The sequence below is a fragment of the Curcuma longa genome, chromosome 11, assembly GCF_044706935.1.
Source record: "Curcuma longa cultivar G26 ecotype Majalengka, Jawa Barat chromosome 11, ITB_CL_G26_1.1, whole genome shotgun sequence".
NCBI lineage: Eukaryota > Viridiplantae > Streptophyta > Magnoliopsida > Zingiberales > Zingiberaceae > Curcuma > Curcuma longa.
The window spans coordinates 22,537,865-22,557,804 of NC_133871.1; the positions used below are offsets into that span (position 1 = coordinate 22,537,865).

General features: G+C 38.9%; 4 protein-coding genes and 2 non-coding genes across 7 annotated transcripts; 2 read left to right on the plus strand and 4 right to left on the minus strand.

Annotated features, from left to right (window-relative positions):
• Positions 1-724: 724 nt before the first annotated feature.
• Positions 725-4,275, minus strand: LOC141837270 (glutamine--fructose-6-phosphate aminotransferase [isomerizing] 1-like). 2 transcript variants are annotated; one of them, XM_074724708.1, is made up of 5 exons: positions 4,196-4,275; positions 3,962-4,090; positions 3,154-3,517; positions 2,108-2,280; positions 725-1,289 (listed from the first exon to the last, which is right to left on the minus strand). In XM_074724708.1, the coding sequence occupies exons 3-5, from the start codon at positions 3,410-3,412 to the stop codon at positions 1,170-1,172; spliced, it is 552 nt and encodes a 183-aa protein (XP_074580809.1). In that variant the 5' UTR covers positions 3,413-3,517; positions 3,962-4,090; positions 4,196-4,275; the 3' UTR covers positions 725-1,169. The 2 variants fall into 2 exon arrangements, with proteins under 2 accessions (XP_074580809.1, XP_074580808.1); XM_074724707.1 differs by having other exon boundaries at positions 3,962-4,096; positions 4,196-4,268.
• Positions 4,276-5,162: 887 nt separating this feature from the next.
• LOC141841835 (SNF1-related protein kinase regulatory subunit beta-1-like) lies at positions 5,163-7,938 on the minus strand. Its single transcript, XM_074730030.1, has 5 exons — positions 7,811-7,938; positions 7,501-7,729; positions 6,157-6,338; positions 5,900-6,062; positions 5,163-5,827 (listed from the first exon to the last, which is right to left on the minus strand). The coding sequence occupies exons 2-5, from the start codon at positions 7,663-7,665 to the stop codon at positions 5,507-5,509; spliced, it is 831 nt and encodes a 276-aa protein (XP_074586131.1). The 5' UTR covers positions 7,666-7,729; positions 7,811-7,938; the 3' UTR covers positions 5,163-5,506.
• A 1,159-nt stretch (positions 7,939-9,097) lies between these two features.
• LOC141842446 (small nucleolar RNA U36a) lies at positions 9,098-9,183 on the plus strand. The gene has a single exon (XR_012602885.1). It is a non-coding gene; the product is annotated as a small nucleolar RNA U36a (small nucleolar RNA).
• A 27-nt stretch (positions 9,184-9,210) lies between these two features.
• On the plus strand, positions 9,211-9,304 carry LOC141842477 (small nucleolar RNA Z223). Its single transcript, XR_012602915.1, has one exon. It is a non-coding gene; the product is annotated as a small nucleolar RNA Z223 (small nucleolar RNA).
• Positions 9,305-9,456: 152 nt separating this feature from the next.
• On the minus strand, positions 9,457-11,572 carry LOC141837362 (digalactosyldiacylglycerol synthase 2, chloroplastic-like). The gene is made up of 4 exons (XM_074724778.1): positions 11,445-11,572; positions 10,693-10,795; positions 10,125-10,474; positions 9,457-10,046 (listed from the first exon to the last, which is right to left on the minus strand). The coding sequence occupies exons 1-4, from the start codon at positions 11,570-11,572 to the stop codon at positions 9,536-9,538; spliced, it is 1,092 nt and encodes a 363-aa protein (XP_074580879.1). The 3' UTR covers positions 9,457-9,535.
• Positions 11,573-12,692: 1,120 nt separating this feature from the next.
• LOC141837363 (transcription factor GHD7-like) lies at positions 12,693-13,825 on the minus strand. Its single transcript, XM_074724779.1, has 3 exons — positions 13,459-13,825; positions 13,033-13,070; positions 12,693-12,958 (listed from the first exon to the last, which is right to left on the minus strand). The coding sequence occupies exons 1-3, from the start codon at positions 13,821-13,823 to the stop codon at positions 12,693-12,695; spliced, it is 669 nt and encodes a 222-aa protein (XP_074580880.1). The 5' UTR covers positions 13,824-13,825.
• Between the last annotated feature and the right edge of the window lie 6,115 nt (positions 13,826-19,940).

Here is a 19,940-nt window from a genome sequence, read left to right on the forward strand (position 1 = left end):
AAAATTAAAAAACTATCCTCCAAGGCAATTGCAATGCAACATATTACTTACTAATCAAAAGATTAGAGGAAAAAATAGACCAATGAAGAGGTTACAAAAAATTGCATCATATTAAAGACTAGGTTCCTGATCACAATGGCTTGCTACAATCTCATTATTGACAATGTAGCAAAACTTTATGATGTAAACCAGTGGTTCAAACATGAATCTTTAGAAACCCATACTTTACTATGCCATAACAGATGCGATGGGGAAAGATGTCCTGTCAGAGCATCACAGAGGACCAAAGAGTCTAGCTATCAATTTATGAATGACACTGCATTGTCAAGCTATCATAATAATTAGATATATTTAATGAATAAACTGAAATATTTGGACTCTGTTTCTGATTTTAATTAATAACACATCCCTATTTTTCTGTATTGAATTTAATGAGCAAGATAAGACGGCTCATGGAGGAAATAAAGAAAAGTCAAAGACCAATTTAAACATCAACATGAATGAAAAACAAGTAGGATCAAGCACTGAGATTTAAGTGATTGAATAAAACGACAATGAGATTAATTGTGCCTCTTTTCCAACTCAAATGTGAAAAAAAAAAACAAAATGCTTATAAAGACACTTACCTCATCCATTGCCCTTTAAAGTAACTTGCCAAAAAACATGGAATAAACAAGGACTAAAGACAAAAAAAAATCAGATAAGATAATTAAAATCACTCGTATAAATTTGCATGAACTAAGATGTAATATCCAATCTAAATTAGCTGTACTCACTGCATTATGCCAAATACTAAAGTTGCAGTGATATTTGTGAAAACCGTGTTGAACAAACCTAAAGAAAATGCTTATAATAACAGTAAAAATGCCCAAAACATCACCTTAACACAGCTTATTACATTTCCATAATTTTCATTTCATCTGGGACCCTCAATTACATTTCCATAATTTTCATTTCACCTGGGACCCTCAATTACCAATCATGATCAAAATAAGTATCAAAAACAATCATCCTAAATTAAAATTCACATCAAATTTAAACAAAAAACTAAAAGTCAAATGATGCATGTTTCAAGAAACATATTATTTTCTAGTGTTACACATTCACCAAAATGCAGTAGTATATAGAGCTGCAGACATCTAGCATATTTGCAGAGACAACTAAGGAGATTAAGGTGTACCTTCCTCACGAGCTTTATCAAATACAAATTTTGCAAGCTTTGGAATAACTTCTGTATCAGTTTCTGACTCAAAGGTGAAGCCATGTCGAACTAGCGTTTCTTTTAAAACCTGAAACATTGAAAGGAAACACATTAAAGATTTATAATCAAGCATTGAGGTTTTTGTATAAAAACCATGTGTTTTTCTTCCATACCAACAGTATGGTTCCTGCAACTTACTGGGAAAAAATTGCAAAAAACCCTTAATCTTGATCACTTTAACAGAATAAATAAAAAAGTGCATCTGGTCAAATCATGAGAACTACCCATATTAGTTGGAATCATATGATTGTCATACAATACATTATAACACAAATACAAATTGATGTATGACAATATATATGAACGAAAATTTGCAAAGATAATGATTATTCAACTCAAAGTAGTGGCTAACAATTGCGCAAGACTTAATAGTGGCTATACTATCACACGGGTACTTTCTATCAACTTGCCATGCCTAGGATTAGGTTCACACATTGTCAGGGCCAGTTTAAATGAGAAAACTGACACATTAACTGACCTCAAATGCTCAAGTCAAGTGAATAGGAGAACACTCATCTAATCTTATAAAACCTCTTTGTTAGCCCACAACTAAGTGGACTAAACTAGCATGTCATCATAATATGCCAATATCACTAGAGTTATACTTGCATTAGATGTAGCCAAGCCATAGCATCCAAATCTCTACTCAATCAACAACTTAATAGTTAACAAATATTTTCTTGAGTTAATTTAATTAAAGCCAACATGAAGAATGCTAATAGGACAAAAAAAAAAACATGTACAAGATGTGAGTTGCTTTAGTAGGATGTTCAGAGATCTAGAAAGAAGCAATGGAACAAAAAAGGAAATACAACATAATTCTAGGAAAAAATATGCTAAATAGACCTCGTAATTAGTTATGATCCCATTATGAACAACCAAGAACTCATTCCATGTATCTGATGATTGTGGATGACTATTTCTTGGAGATGGCACGCCATGAGTAGCCCAACGAGTGTGAGCAATTCCAGCATGAACAGGAAAAGACTCTTCTAAATTTAGATCCATTGCATCCACCTCTACAAAAAATAATAATAATAATAAATAAAATAATTAGACGACTAACAAGGAGGACAAAGAGAATTAACCACCGGTGCAAAGTGTTGAATATGCTTCGCAGTTAATATCATATATACATGGTAACCCAGCATAATTACAACAACAAAAACATCAAGATGTATGCTCCATTTTTCTGGAGGGCCAACTATATTGACTTTATCACAGCACCAACTAACTTAGTTAGCCTTGGAAATTGTTGCCAAGGTCTTGGGTCTGAAACCCATCTTCACCAAAATATGAGCGTTTGAGAACTCTCATAGATATCTTTTAAAAAAAACTACATGGACTTTATCCCACCATTTAGGTGTATATAATAAGGTAATATCATTTTTGATACCTAGGTCATTTAGCTACCGACAGAGTTTCTGGATACTAAAGAGCTAGCAATAAAATCAGAGATATTAATTATCTAAGCTTATGTCAGGCAAAACCATGTTTAGTTTCTGGTAATATAAAAAAAATATTATCCGGTTTTTGGTCTAGAAACATAATAAATTGAGAAGTTTCTTCCAGAGGCCCTGTTTGGGAATTATAGAATTATACTAAAAAGGAAAATTAAATCACTAGAATTAACACAAAAATTGAAATAGACTATTCATTCAATATTGTTCTTTTTGCATGATGGTCATTATGGAATAGGAATAAGTTCCAAATCATCCATAAATATATGTGGAATATTTCAATACAACCATTTACTAACCCTAGCTAGGTGGGGACAGAATCAAATCTTTGACCGAGCATGCAATCCAAATTTAACTTCAGCAACTATAGCAAGACTGGAAAGATACGAAAACCAGCAAGGACCGAACGCAAGAGATGAAACGTCAACGCACCAGCGTAGACAGATCGAACGAGGGACTCAATCTTGCCCTCCTGGCGGAAGACGAGGGGTGGCAGTGAATCGTACGGTGGCATCCTCTCTGCCTCCACTCTGCCGTAGCCGGCCACCTTACGGAGATCCGCGTCGATGGCGATCCCAGCAGAGTCGTAGCCCCTGTACTCGAGGCGCCGAAGACCATTGAAGAGAACCTCCATGATGTACCGCCTCTCCCTCGCCACATTGTAATTCAAGTATGCGAAGATCCCACACATTTCGCCGCCTAGATCGGAGCACCTGGCCTCCCTCTCTCGCCCACAAGCGTCTCAACTGCCTTCCGACGACAATTTCAACTCAACTATATTGAGAGAGTGTGCGAACTGCAAAAATAAACGAAAAAAAAAAAAGGAAAAGCGTTTTGCCAAATTAGCAACGGGCAAGGACAACCGGGAAGGAAGAAAACAAAATTTTTTTTTTTGGCAAATAAGATTGCCACCGTATATAAGTTCCTTTTTTTTTTTTTTTTGTCAAAACACCAACTCTTTGGTAACTGAACTAATTGAGAAAAAAATCCGAAACGAAGAAGGAAGAATCAACGGCGGCAGGGCAGCAAATGCAGGAAGGCGAGGCGCTGAGATCTCGAGGTGGAGGTACCAAAGCAAGGAAGCGAAGAACAACGCCGCACGGTCGTACAGACCAATTGATTTGGAAATTAGGATTAGACATTTACTGATCTAAACAGAGTCATTCGGAACCAAAAAAAAAAAAAAAAAAGAGATCTAGAAACCCTAGACCAAGAAAACGCATTCAAATAAATACATTACTTGTTGCTCTCGCCGTTCTTCGCCGTCGACCGCCTGAGTGGAGGATACAGTTCGCCGTAGCAGGTGGGAGAGGAGGAAATCAGGGACAGCCGCGTTGGGAATATATGGATAAGGACGAACAAGTCCGATCTGTAACTAGTTTTTGAAGAAAAAAAAAGCTAAACTAACTGTAGAAAAAGAAAAAAAAATAGATCACGGTAGAAAAAATGGTGGGAGAAAAAAAGATAAATTAACTGTAATTAAGGTATTTGGGGTCTGATTCGATCCAGTTTCCGAAAATCACATCTGTGGCACGATTCGGCAGGATCTCCCGTATCCTGCTATCTTTGTTGTTTCCGCGAAATGAAGCGGAAGCCGGCGTCTCTACCGTCCATTGACTGTCTCCATTCGCGACAGCAATCTGCAACGCGTCTGATGCACGTGGGAGTAGCGGTTTGGCCAGAACACGTAACTGAAAGGTGGCAAAGACCACTGATTCACCTTTGGCATTTGAATTGTTGAATAATAATGCAGGGGTAAAAAAATTCTCGATTAAATTGAATAATCGATCGAAATTGAATTCAAATTTAAATTTCGATTAAATGGATTAAATCAAATTGGTTGATAATAATCGAGTGATATATCATGATCAAGATAATAATCGAGTGATACATCATTGCATCAATTTTTTTATAAAAAGTTCTTCTATTTTTTTTTATAAAACAAATCTTAAAAATTGCCTACTCTCAAAAAAAAATAATTAATTTGATAACAAATTGAATTTGACAAACATAAGAATGTTCGCAAATTAGTCCACAGGACAATGATACTGCAGTAGGACATCTATTGTCACTCAAACACATGTGGTTCGATCCCTAATTACGACGTATTTGTAGAAATTTTCCTCCAAATGGGAAGCACAATCAAAAGACGCTAGGCGTCTGAACTGGTCGCGTGTGTACTTTCCAATTTACCCTGAAATGGGAAAACTTCCGTGCAATCAAAATCGATCATCCCACAGATAATCAATTGGGCTAATTGAAATTTCTTAAAGAATTAATTAGCACAAACTCACCTGTCAATCACTTTGCAATCCAACTTTACCAAATATATCGTCAGTTTTTGGCTACGATCGAAAATGACCTTAACTAATTTTATAAGCTCAAACACTTGTTTACTTGTTTAGTGGGAAAAAAATTGGTGATACACACTTTCAGTAGTGTAAGCTGAAAATTGCATACAAAGTTATGAGACTAACGTAATTTTTCATGATATTAATACACGCTTACAGAAACAACAAAAAATAAAAACTAGTGATGACAAGTAACGATCTAAAGTAAATATACTTTACAACACGGAGGAGGGGTGCACTCAAGTCCAAACACCGTTTGAAAGTCAGATCAGACCAACCAGTAGATCGATGTTAGATCTGAAACCGAAGACCGAGTTCAGATCTCAGGCTGAACAATTCAAATCAATAGGCATGATCAAGAACTAGCAGGGCCATCAGTTCCACACCAGTTCAGCAAGTTTTCAAAGCACTGCTGAAGAACAAACAGTAATTTTTTACTCTTGCCTTCTCATTGGTTTGTACAGCACCATGGTCACATACTTGGACTGAAACCTGTGGGTGAGGCCGACGGCAACCAGCGATTGGGATGCCCGTCCCTTCTCGATGAAGACGTGGTTGAGAACAACGTGCTGTGGTTTCAAAGAAGATTCCTCAGCATCTTGGGAACCAAGAACTGTGAGTTGAAGCTGGGATGGAAGTGCTGGCGGCTCTTTCGCAAAGTCTTCATCGACAGGTAATGATACCCCATAACTGGAGTTGGGAGATGGTGGAGCCTCAAACTCGGAAACACCTTCGAGAATCTCTGGAACATACTCCTGAAAAACAGAAGAGTTTAGCACAGGATCTCCTTACAACTAATGGAGAATATGGGGCTGTTGCATGCTCACAGAGACATCAAGAATGTTCACAGTATGTCCATTCGCATGGGTCATGTGAGGAAGATTAGGAATGAATCTCAATTCACCATCGACAATGAACTTGTAATGATAGACCCCAGAAGGAAGAACCAATAGTGTGGAATGATCTTTACCACTCAACTGCAATGTTTTCCTGGAATTTATGAAGGATTAGTTCTAGCAACTCGGGCATAAACACAAAAATGAAAAGTTGAGGTCAGTTTCAGTTTTATGACCCAGATTCAAACCTTGAGGTCCAGTTGTCCCATGTTCCTTCAACCAAGACCTCATTCCCTCCGAGGCTCCATGTGATTAGTGTAGGAACACCCTTTTCAGGTGAGGCATCAAGCGTTCCATCAGAGTGATCCATCTGAGTTTGATTGAAAACTGAAGGCCCGTCACCTGATCTCTGCAATGGAGTTAATGGAATCTGCAACAAAGCTTTGCTTGTCAATCTGCTCCATAAAGCAAAAACAAGATCAGCAATTAACAGTCTGCGCTGACCGATTTTCATTATTCTTTCAATTTGTCATATCAGAAATTAACAGTCCGATAACTGTTCAAACAATCAGAAAATTATGGTCACCCAAAAGAAAAAGGAAGAACAATTAAACATTTTTTAGACCAAAAGGAAGAACAAATTTCTGGAGTGGGGAAAATCTCATCTGCATATTGCTTGGACGTATTTCTATCGACCTGTGCCCTCACTGCATGTCGCTTTAATGAGTTTCAATGGCCCTCAGGCTCGACCCTCCTAGCCACATGAAATGATTGACTTCTGAGCTAGGTCCCTAACTCATCCAACCTCTCAAACTCATCCAGAAAACTCACTTTAGCAAACACATATTGAGCGAGGCATCTTCACCCCATAAGAAAAACACCTTCTCGGAACATAGAGCAGCCATCTCTCACCTCAAAACCCACACCTTGGTTAAGGTTTCAGTTTGTCCACTTAAGATAAGCAGAAATACTACCTCTGCTAATTCATATGAAGTGAAAGTGTCATTGTCAGTCCAAAACAAATTGTCACTGGCCTTATATGTAGTGAACTAGCAAGCTGCACTATAGATCTTCCAAGATGCAACAGTTCTTCAAATTTCCTCCAGCTATACGAAGCAGACCCTATAATCTAGGAATAAAAATAGCTGCTCGTACAAGCATTCATGATCTAATATACCAAGATTGCTCTAAGAACAGAACTAACACAAACATAAAAGTTACGCGGACGAGTAATCCTTGACAAGATTTGAAGCACAAAAACTAGTACTTTGGTGCGCTTTGGTTTTATTGATGATTAACTTTATTGTGTATTTGATAAATTGTAGAACACAAAAAATAGCATAATTGTCAAATTTAGCGGCTAAGTTGGTCAACCGTCCTACAAAGCAGTCAACGCGCAACATATGACAACCCTAAGAGTTTTTGCACGGCCAAATTGGACAATGTGTTAATCAAACATTTCTCCGATAGCAGCATTCACCAATGTCCAACCGAAGAAAGACGCATCCGTCAAAGAACGACAACCCGATCAGCAAAAAGGAAACAAAAAAAAAAGGAAAAAGACGAATACAAGTTGATAGGGCGATTAAAACCTGAGGTGCAAACATAAGCGGCGATCGAGGCATCCGCGGGCTCTCCGGCTGCGACAAACCTATCTGATCCATCGGTGTCTGAGGGTCAGAGCCCGTTCCAGAGTCACGATCTTCCGATCCCTCGATGTTGCCGTTCTCCCCCTCCTTCACGGAAACGTTGCCCATCGCCTACCTCCCCAAACCCACGGATGGCGGAAAACACACCAAACCAGAGAAATCGATTTCGTTCCTGCGTTGCAAACTAAATAAGTACGCCAAATTTCAAGAGGCGAAAAGAATAAAGACAATGGAGAAGCCATCTAGCTCCTACTTGCCACCGGCGGTCTCCCCTTCCGGCGAGAGCTCGTCCTCGGCCGGAGCAAAGGGTTGCCACGAGAATGGGCTGGAGTTGGGCTTATTTACGGCCGATGCCACGGCGAGGCAACCCCACTCCGCGCTCCGCAGGAAGAAAGAAAAAAAGACCTCAGAATTTATCGAGACGCCAATAAATAGAGGGTGTGAACGATGACGTGGAAGGGCCCCACGCGGATGAGGCAAGCCATGTACGTGTTTCTGTCGTTTCGAGGAGTACCGCGTAAACAAATGACCACACGACCAGCGCTACCATCAAACCTACCCACTCCCCGATTCGTCCAAACTGGAACGACAAACGTGGGGACAGCTGGTACGAGACATATGCACATATACCGTGGTCTGAGGAGTCACACTGTGGGTCGAACGTTTATCTGTCGACATTTTTATTTCCCGACGTGCCCTTCAAGTTTAAGGGGGACAACCAATAATTTGTTAAAGGGCCACCAAGCGAGCAGTTGGATAAGAACGAGTGGGTCATCCTTATCCACATTTCTATCTCCACGTCATCTCATAAATGGGTTTCTCGCATGTGCTCTCTATAAATATAGTCGTCGGGAAAACGTCGATAGGTAGGTAGGTAGGTGGGTGGGTAAGTGTTTGGGTACGGTTGTTTAGGCGTTAGCGGAAATGTCATTGAAAAATTAAAAGAAATTTATTTTGTATTTAATATATATATATATATTTAATAAAAAGATAGTGTGTCTTTATTTTTGTGGATTTTGCCAAATTATATATTAAAGGTTTGATTATATCTTAATTTGGTAAATACATCAAGTAATTAATTATGTACGATTAAACCGGGTCTAACTCGAACTGCGGCTGGGCCGCTCGCGCTTTACAAGCCTTGTTGTCCAACAGCGGCGCCGTTTCGAGATTAGGGTTTGGGAGCTGGCATCCGAATCGCATCCTTCTGTTTGCTATATAGAGATCGCATGCCGTGCTCCAAACTAGTTTTCCGCTGCCAGGGGCGTTGGTGGATTTGCAGCCTCGATCTGGTGTTCTTCTCTGGTGCGTTTCGAGTTGTTTCGTCTATTTCGCTTTATGAACAATCTCGTCTCTCCTCACCTTCAGATCTTTGGGGATTTGCTTTTTGCCCAGAGAGCTCAGTCATGGAGGCACAGATTTACTCTTAACGTGGAGGCTGTTCTTCTACGAATCTGTCTCTAAAAACTCTCGCTACATCTCTTCCACAATTTTTATCTTTTGATCTCGTTCACAGAATGAAGTGTCTTCGATGTGAGTTGGGCGATGATTATAACTTACCCGCGCTTCTGATATTAAATCATGAAGCATACGGGGAAAAATGGTTGAATTTCTTGATATGAGCCCGCCGTTGTTTGTTATTTTTTTGCTTTCAGTTGGCGATGATGATTAACATTACAGTTTCAAATAGCCAGTTCTGCTTCAGAAAAGTAATGATCGATGAAACTGTTCAAAACCTGAGCCTTTTCTGTTGTTTTCTTCTTTCGTTTCTAAACCTCGTGCTGTTCTCTCTGCTTTTTCATGATATTCGTCTAATTATTTTGATTTTGTTCTTGCAATTTGTGTTCTCTGATCTGTCTACGAGTTAAGACAAGCACGGGATCGGATGAACTCGGAGATTAGCAGCAGACACAATTCCATTGAGAAAAATAAGGTTGATATCAACAGCCCATCGAAAGACAGTAATTAGTAGTGTGCATCAGCGTTTGCGCTTTTTCTTCTCAGGCAGAACCAAGCCAAGCTCCCTGCATTGCTGATCATCAGGTTTCAGGGTCTTTGGTATCGCACCAAATGCCCGCCGTGCCACCTCAATTCCAGACATTTTTTGATGTATGTATGCAGAGGCATTTTCCATGTTCCTCTTCAGTTTCTGGGGTTTCAGAGAAGATGAAAACGAACGTTTAGGGGTAGGAGTTCTCGCTGGATCAATCTGGTCCAACTCTGCAGCAGCTAGAAATCTCTGCGTGGCTGCTTCCCAAGATAACTCATGCCTCTGTTCATCTGATAAAGGAGAAGGCTCTTCTGCTAATGCTTTGAGAGTTAGCTGGACAAATTCCGCACCATCATTGTAAATGTAGCAATTAGGAAACTGCTTGAAGAAATCATTTGAAGGGTGGTTGGCACAAACAACAATCTTTCCCATCGCAAGTGCCTCTGCTGTGGTGGTGCAAACCACATCTGTCGTACTAGGATTAATAAACACCTTATAACTGTCCAAAGAGAAACCAAAAAACAACATTGTTACTTGTAGTAACGATGCAAATACTCTAATCTAACTTCCAACTTACTCATGGAATGTAGGGTCTGCGTGATCACGTCCTGGGTTAACTGTTACTGCCAAACTTAAATTTTTAGCAGCTTGCTGAACTTCCTCAGAATCTTCTCCGCTGCCATATAAATCGACTTGAATACCAGAAAGGTTCTTTTGGTACTTTGTCAGTAAATTAAGAAGCTCTTTGTAGCCTTTACTCCACACCATCTTTCCTATGTAATAGGCACCCTTGGTGAAGGCTAGCTCACCTCTTTGTAACTGTGCATACTTTGCTTTGCCTATCTCAAGAAACTTTGGGTTGACACCATGGACATTGCAGACTATGGACCGTGGGTAATCTTGGGTAGCAGCTGACAATCGAATAACCTGTAATTTGATTGAGTCATGTTAATAAAGAAACAAAGTAAAAGAGCAATTTGCATACCTTTTCAAATTGTGGACTAATCATCACTATCATATGTCCTACCTGTTTGGGTTTTGCTAGCTACATGAATTTTCTGTCGTAACTACTTGAGTTTGGCTGTGGCAGTAGAAGAAGCAACACAAAAAAAGAAAAAAAAATTCATATTTATCCATAAAATTACCCTGTGGCAGTAGATACGAGTGACCCAACTGTTAGCATATTTTAAGACCAAGGATAGCAATTGTCCATTCTTCTCGCGCTTGACATACTCCAGATAGTTTGTACTGTATCATACTCCCCTAACTTAGTAGTTCATTTGATCAATCGCCCTAAAGCTTCTGAATTAGCTAATATCCGTCCCAAGGTGCTGTTAGTCAATACTGTCATTGGATGAGAAAGTAAATAACTGTGCAACCTTCGTACTATCAAAACCAGGGTCATAGCTAATTTCTCCAACGCAGTATATCTTGTCTCAACATCCTTTAGAAGATGACTAAAGAAGTAAATGAGTTTCTGAATGCTCCCTTCTTGCTTGACCAGAACTGAGCTCACAGGAGTTTCCGAGGAGGACAGATATAACCATAGAGCTTCTCTAGAGATCGGCTTCGCCAGAACAGGTAAGGTAGCCAAGTAGGTCTTTAAGTCATTGAAGGCCTACTCACATTTCTCGTCCTAAGAGAATTTAGCAGCTTTGCATAATATTTTGAAGAAGGGCAGACTTTTGGTGGCTGACTGCGATATGAATCGCGATAATGCAGTGATCCGACCTATCAGCTTCTGTACTTCTCTGGTATTCCGAGGTGAGGTCATATTTTGCAAGGCTTGTACTTTTTCATGATTAGTTTATATACCCTCTCAGTTACTATGTATCCTAGAAACCTGCCACTTTTAACACCAAATAAGCACTTATTGAGATTCAGTTTGAGGTTATACCTTCGGAGAGTACCACACGTTTCATTGATGTCTCCAATAAGAGTTTCAGCTCGGACCGATTTGATTAAAATATCATCTACATATACTTCCACATTATGACCTATCTGATGTTTGAACACCTTATCCATAAGCCTCTAATATGTGGCTCCTGCATTCTTCAATTCAAAAGTCATAACTGTATAACAAAAAGTTCCTCTCGAGGTAAAAAAACTAACCTTTTCTTGATCTTCCCGAGCTAATGGAATTTAATGATATCCCTGATAGGCATCTAGCATGCATATATACTCATGTCCTGAAGTTGAGTCCACCAGTTGATCTATGCGCGGTAAAGGATAACAATCTTTGGGCAGGTCTTGTTAAAATCTCGAAAATCGATACAGACACGTCATTTTCCTCCTGCTTTCGGGACTAGTACGACATTAGCCAACTAGGTGGGGCATTGAACTTCTCTAATGTGCTCGGCTTCTAGAAGCTTGGAACCTCTTCCTATATCACTTTATCTTGTTCAGGCCCCGAAATGTCTCTTCTTTTGCATAATAGGTCGGGCATCAAGAAGGACATTAAGGCAATGTTCAATGAGGTCGGGAGCTATTCCTGTGACTTCTTGAGGGGCCCATGCAAATACATCAGTATTTTGAATGAGACAGGTTATCAGCTCAGTTTTCAGCTCAGATGTCAGGTTGGCAGATATCTGAGAAACTCTATCGGGCAATTCGGGTATAATCTGTACTTTCTCCTTTTTCTGTGCTTGAGGTAGCAGAATAATAGGACCTTCTTGTAGGGAATGTACTTCTTCTCGGGGAGTCCTCCTTAATTTTTTAGCATTAGTACGAACCATGGCAATATTGATGGGAACTTGAAGTTTCNNNTTACAAAGTGTCTCTGTATTTTCTTTGAGGTTATCCTGAGTATGTTTTCATTCAAATTTTAATGGATGATAGTAAAAGTACATTGATTTTTTTTCTAAAATATTGTTATTTTGAGTTATCTCATTTAAAAGTTATCCAAATTTATTTTAAATAATATTTCATACTCTTTGAGATCTGAGTATATATAGTGATCAATTCGTTGAATTTAATAAGTTGGAAGTATTGAAAATAAAAAGATTTTGATATCATTGTATACCACCTTATGAAAGTGGTGGACTTTTAAATAGTTTTATAATAAAAAGAAAAGGAGGTATGGTAAATTAACTTGTATTATAAAAATGATTTGATTTTTGCACAGTGATTTAATATTATATAACTATTAAGGTTGCTGTTCGACTGGCTGGATCTCTGTAGACTCCATCGTCTTTGCGAAACGCCCTTTTACCCTTGGCCTCATTTCAGCATAGGCCTTCCTTGAGGCATATCGTATCTGCTTCTCGTACCTCCTCTTCTTTCTCTTCTCTTTGTACCTCATGATCTTGGCTTCCCTCTCCAACGCTGGGTCAACTCTGGCCGTCATGCCTTCCCCAACCTCTCTGTTGCTATCGTTCAAAGCTTCTTCGAGTGTGCTCCCGAGAATGACATCTGTTGATCAAGATCAGTACGTTTGGCACCATGCCACATGAGATAAACAGCATGCAGTATCCTTTTATGAATACATTCGTACAAATGGCTTGAAAAACCAAACCGTTTATGGCTAGAAAATTGTTGACATGTATTTATAAACACATAATGTTAGCCTTTTTCATCTCTATTTTTATGCATCACAACTGTATAAGGACATGTACTTAAATAATATTGAGATGACAAAAGAATTTCTATGAAATGGCTAAACAAGAAGATAAGTTTGACAAGGAGGTCCAATTCTTTTGAAAATTAAGCGCTTTCTTAATTTCTTTTCAGACCAACTAGACAACATGTGTAAATAACAGCATGAATTTAATACACAAAATCTTAGCTCCACATAAATAAATACGGAATTTTAATTTTGTAAAGATAGACAAAAATAAAAAGGGGGATTTTGTCGAGAGCAGTAGCTAGGAGTGTAATTATAATATTGATCAAAAGAGTTAAATTCCACTCACGATGGTGGCACCGACGCCGCCGCCATCATGGGGACTGTCTCCGGCTGCCGGCGCGCGGAACTACTCAAGCTAACATCGAAGGTCAAGCCATGTCTAGAGTCATGACCTCCTTCTCCCAGGCCATCCAGGTACCCGAATCCTCTGGCGGCCATTGCCGGGAGCTCCTCCGGCGGGGGATCACTGTCCTTGGGGTCGCTAAATATCCACGCGACCGAGTCGTCGTGCCCAAAGAACTGGAACTCGCGCATGGGCTCGTTGAACAGGGCCGGGATCGCGCGGTTGAGGTCGGTGCAGTGGGGGCACGCGCTGCCTCCGGTGCCTCGGCACACGTCGCACAGGTTGGACGCCGACATGGCTGCGATCATGTGACCGGCAGTGTAATTAAAGCTATGGCATTCATGCACACACAATATCCACCAAATTGCCTGGCGACTATAAATGCTTTATAAATTTAACGTAAAATCGGCTGCCACTCTGTGGCGAAGGAATCGCGATTTGCCAAGAGGGACAGGGACAGGTGGAGTCCCCACCGATGCGTGTCTCCAGATCAGACCACAGCTGCCGAGTGGGAATGGACTGCCATTGCTGGTGCATGTTCGGGGGCATGCAGGGGATGATGGGTTGCAGTGCATGCGTGGAGCTTGCGAATCCAGAGGTTGCGGATTATAGTTATCTGATCAGAAATGAATGCAGCTGGAAACGAATCTGATGTAGATCTTGTCCATATCTGAAACAGCAATTATGTCGGAGCATATAATTAACCAAATAGGTACTACTTTGAAATTGAAAAATGCACTGTATTTAGATTTTAGATGGAACTGGAATTGGATGGTTTATACGGAGAAGATGAGATGGCTCTTTCAAAAATCAGCAATGCAGCAGCTAGCCATTGATGCATGGCTTATCTTTATGCGTGCAGGTAACATGAACAGCATTAATTAAGCCAATAATATAATTATGAATGCTGCTACAGGTGAGAGAGGGGAAACTTTGTGTCCGATTGAAATGAGGTGGACTATTTTGTTTTTTGTTTTGTTTTGTTTTTGTGTGTTATTGTTGATGTAAGAGTGCATGGTGGAAGAACTGGGAGATCGCGTGGTGGTTATTTAAGAAAACAGCTTCTAAAATGCGGTCGGCTACTGTATCTGGAGCCAGAGAGATCTTCGAGCAAGTTAAATGTCAAAAGAAAAGCTTTGACCTTGTGAATGTAGTTATATATAAAATCATTTTCACTGATCATATAATATATCAATTTAAAAATAGCTTTGTGTACAAATGTTAAAATACTAATTGATATTTACAGTTTCATGGTGCAACTAATTAAAAATAGCTTTGTCTGAACCATGCGTGTACACCTCAAAAGATTCCTCTCCTTTTAGGTATTGGTATTAGAGTGAGAAGAACATAAACATCATCTTCCAATTCCTGCAGATCAAACATGGTGGAATAAATTAAAGCAAGGGGCACAAGGATGAGATAAGGGAGTCAAAAGGGGGGCCGGGGATGAGAAAGAGACAACTGAAACAAGAGAGGCTGTGAATCTTGTACTCTTTTGCAAGATGTGCTCTTATCTCCATGCATGCACACCTTTTGCCCCCAACAATTTCAACTTTTAAAAGGAGAATAAGGGGAGGCCCTTGAATATGCAAAATCTAGCTAATCTATGGCTGGCTTGGCCTTTGGATATGCTAAATCTATTGCTCCATCTTGTGTGGCTGATCGAAAACTCGGTATCTTTATGTGTCATGTGATTATACCGGGGACGAAACGTATGGCTTTGAGCCAGCTCCATGTCCATTTAGTAGTCACATCTGGTGGTGGTGCCCTAATGAATATAAATGATATATATATATCCAAGGCTAGCTGTCTTTAATTACTTCTTAAAATAGGTAGCCATCCATGAATGAATCTTAAACCATGCATGTAATGAACTGCAGAATACCAGCCACGGTTTAGAATTTGAAACATATATTTAACATGCATGGTTAAAAATTAAGCACCTCCTTTCCTTTCTATAACGTGTGCTCCCTGTTCACTGGAATGAAATTCAAATAACTCTGGTTTCTTTTCTTTGTTTTAATCTTTTGCTCCAGAACAGTCTTTTATTTTAGAATTTTCCCTTTAATTTTTATATGCTTTTGGTTTAAAGTAAATTTTGTAAGTGAACTGTATTCAATTATATAAAGTTTCAGGTTTGGGCTGGGAATAGGTAATTGAGCTTTGGACCTGTGCCATAGCTGGGCTGGTTTTTATGTTAAGCCTATGCAAAACCATACTAGTGCAATACGTTTATAATTCAAACTTATGATAGCTTAAAGGTTTCCATTTATCCTAAATCTCATGGATGGAATAATAAAACAGATAGAAAAAATTATCAAAAATTAACACAATAATATATCATCAATTCTGGAGCTTAGTGGAAAGAGAGATATGCTATCTTGCATTGCAGCACTTTCTTTACAAATGGAATACCAACTCTGTCACTATGCAAGAGCATTGAAATATCAAACTAAAGCTTGCATATAAACATTTTGATACTTCACTCAGTGTCAGTGCTGTAGGAGATAACATTCATGCACAATTGTTAAGAACACAATCCAGAAACTGATGTATATAAAACAACAACCAGCCAAGCTTAGGAAAGAAACACCAACTGCTACAATCCCTTTTTTGGGTTGGAATGGAGCTCAGAAATTAACCAGGCTGTTTAATTTGCTAACTGCTACAACCTTAAATTATTGCACTTGCTTCGGCATCTAGTTTGTGATGAGAGAGCACCATTGACAAAAGTTTCCTATAATTAATCATGGAGTTGGTAGGGCATAGTTTTCTCCAATCTTATGTTGTTGCAAGCACTCTCCAAAAGGAATCAATGGTTGTTGCTTGATTATATTGAACTCTCACTTTCCAGTACTGCAACATTAATGGGTTTTATATCTGCCGTAAAAAAGAAAGAGAAAAGAACGTGAGAATTGATTTGTAAATTGACAAGTTGAAACCTTAGTGACAGGTGCTGGCCAACAAAACATAGCACAATTCATGAAACAAACTTAGAGTTTGTTAATAGTTGGGCTTAAGGAAGCTAAACCAGTGTCTGATATTATTCTTCCATGTCTTTTCTCTTTGCTTTACACTCGCTCTTATTGGCCACCTCGGAGATGCTAAATTGAGTGATTGAGATGGAAATAATGGAAGGTATTGTTGCTATGCAAAGGACATTTTGATGAACACTGTTAAGTTTGTCGGCCTTTGATCATGTCTACGACAAATTGACAGCAATTGAAAGTTGTGTTTCAACAGTTCTTTCATTTGAATGCCAGATATATACTAGGTATCCATTCTCATCCCTAATAATGTCGGAGGGATATGATTAAGCACAAATACTTCAGAGTTTTCTCGATCGTAATCAAGCTAAACGATGACAGGTTCTACCTTGCTTGCCTTACATCGAATCAGTGCATATTTTGATTGGCAGACAAAGCATTTCTAAGCGTGTCTAGAAGACAATTAGTTTCAAGTTTCAAGCCAAATTAAATAAACCTTTGGCACCACACCAAGATATATAAAAGTAGTTGAGAAAAGGGAACCAGACAGCGACAATATTTTAGTTTTGTGGCTGTTTTGTGGCTGTTGGATAGGATCATCGCAGACAAGAGCATAAGAAGCATCATGATCTAGCACTGCAAGTCGACTCTTTTGGAAAGTCAGCAGCCACTCTAGGCTTTGACCAAGCGTCCAAGTCAACTTGGAGTTGGCCATACGTGGAGGGGAACAGTAGTAGTGCTCAGAAGGCCTGTGCTCAAGTGCTTAAACCTCTCAAAAAAAATTTAAAAGCAACCCAAAAGAGCTTAGAGTTGATATCAAGAGGAATGGAGGGTTTTTGCCCATGATTGACATTTAAGTAAAAGGATGCTTACTAGAGGAGGATTGCCCACTGTCGGCATGTGACTATCAACTAACATAATTGGATACTAAGGTTTGAAATTTCGTCAGAGGAAAATTCCAATATAATATGATTGTACCGTTGAAATGAGTATGAATAATTGTAATGTGTCACACAAGTTGTAGTCTCACTAAGATATTGATTGCTAGCTAGGGATGCAGACTTCTCTTTCATTGGTTGTTAGGAACATGATTATCATTTTTATGTTGGGGAAGCAAAAGGAACACAAGAAAAAAAAAACCTAAAGATTTGGGGGGAAATTAAAAATCAATATCAATTAGACATGAATTCGATGTGATCGATCAGCTTGTCTAAGTTCATATGGCTACAGAAAATTCATCTATTCGTCTCCAAAAGTATGGTATTGTATCAATATCATCATGATAACCTTCCATATGCACTCATAAGTATTGGAAATTATTTTACCCCCTCTTTTTATAGACCGAGGAGCAAGCCAAGAGTTTACATGTAGATAGAATCTTCTTCATTGTCCTAATCAAGAATGGCTTCTAAAAGACGAAGGTTTAGAACACTCAATCTGACCGACTGAAACATCTCGTACATCAGTGTTTTATTTGGCTGGTTCGATTGACCACTTAAGAATTTTGAAACATACGAGTCAAAGTTAAACTGACAGAACATCTAAGGATTGGCATGCCTGAATATCAGATCGACTGAAAATTCAAAAGTATCAACATGTCCATTTGGAAAATTCAGCTGAGGTAGTAATAGTCAGAATTTAGTGACTTCGGCAAGGAATGCAGCAAGGAGCTTGGTACCTTGAACCACAGTGTACCACATCAATTGGCTCCACACCTTTAAAGCTCAGTATAGGTCTTTGATACACTTTCCCTTTCATTAGGTGCCATATCACTTTCCCTGAAAACGAAACATCATATTATAATTGAAAACCGAACTATCTTTTTCTTTAATTTCTATACATATATATTACAATGATTCAACTATCTAGTTTTGCCCCTAATTATGAATGCCTTGTGAGGAACATAGAAATAAATTCTGTGAAATGAAACTTCAGCATGAGTCTTCTTGATCCAATAAGAATAGGGATGGAATGACACACATCAAAAGCATACAAGCATCTCATAATAGTGGTAAAAGAGGCTCATCAAGAATTGCTTTTGCACTTTAAAGTTGAGTGCTTCACTGTAAATTACTCTTCTTCTTCGCTTCCTGTGCAACTAAAGAATAAATGGTTCAACCTTTATGCTTTGCTTGTTATCTACCTCTGCTGAGGTCTGCCATCAGGTGAAGTCAAGTAAAAAACTTTGTCTTCTTGTCTCATTGCCTACTGATTACTTGTCTTATGGTACTGCAAAAAGCTTACACCTTTCATACTGTAAACAGAAGATCAACAAACACTAGAGTGCAAATTTTATGCCTCTTTGCCAAAGTAAAAGTGAGGAATCAAGATTCAAACCACATCCAAGTAACCAAGTTGCTAAAGGCTGCAAGGAGATCAGTCACCATGTTTCCATGCACTGATTTCTTAGCAACTATTACTTCATTAAAGGATATGTGAACTACTGATGCCATGCATCATGACTCAAACTTAATGCTAGATACAGACTGTTCACAACCATACTCCTTTTCCAGACCTCCCTTTTACCTAGATGAGAAGGAGAAAAAGCTTGAGATGATTGCTTCTGGAATGCCCCCCAGCCTAGCTAGTCTCTTGAATTGGCAGACTCATGAAGTAATGGCATGAACGACAACACAAATTGTGGTGCAGCTAACTTTTTCACAGTTATTTATGCCAAATTGAGTTGTTCATTGCCAAATTGGCAGCTCACAAGACTTGTGAAACACCAATCCACATCATTCATTCACTGGACAATGATGCTCCATTGATATTTGGCATCACTTGCAAATTTCTGCTCCTGTGCATTGATTCCTGAAGGTGAGGGAGAGAGTGCAGTAATGGCAGCCAACAGTCTCTGGAGCCACATGTCCAGCCAATCTGGGAAGAATCAAAGGGCATCATTATTAGGTGCAAATTATGTCCAGACTTTGACTTCCAACTTCCCTTACAACTACAGAGAAAAAAAAAATAACTTCCTGTCAATTTGATTTATCACATGCCATCAACTTATAATGAAGGGTTTTGGTTTCTCTTCCCCAAACCCTTCATTATAACTTGTACACTGTCAACAATATAAGTATGCATTGGACATTTTCTCCAATGCAAACTTGTACACTGTCAACCTATTCATGTATGTTTCACCTCAAGTTCAAATGACTAATGGTATCATCGTAACAATCACTTTATAACAACATTGATCCTCATATTAGTTTGATACAAAGATTGCATTTTTTTAATAGGTATCAAGATGAGGAAATTTACATTGTACGGCTTCTAAGATTACCACACTTGCCAAATCATATGCATAAACTTCATCAACCATTGATGGATTGAAAATCTACTAGAGCATAGTTTGTCAAATTTCACATTACTATTCTTTATTATTCATTTATGCAAAACCAACATGAGTTTTTATTAGAGCTCACCAAGTGTGATGAG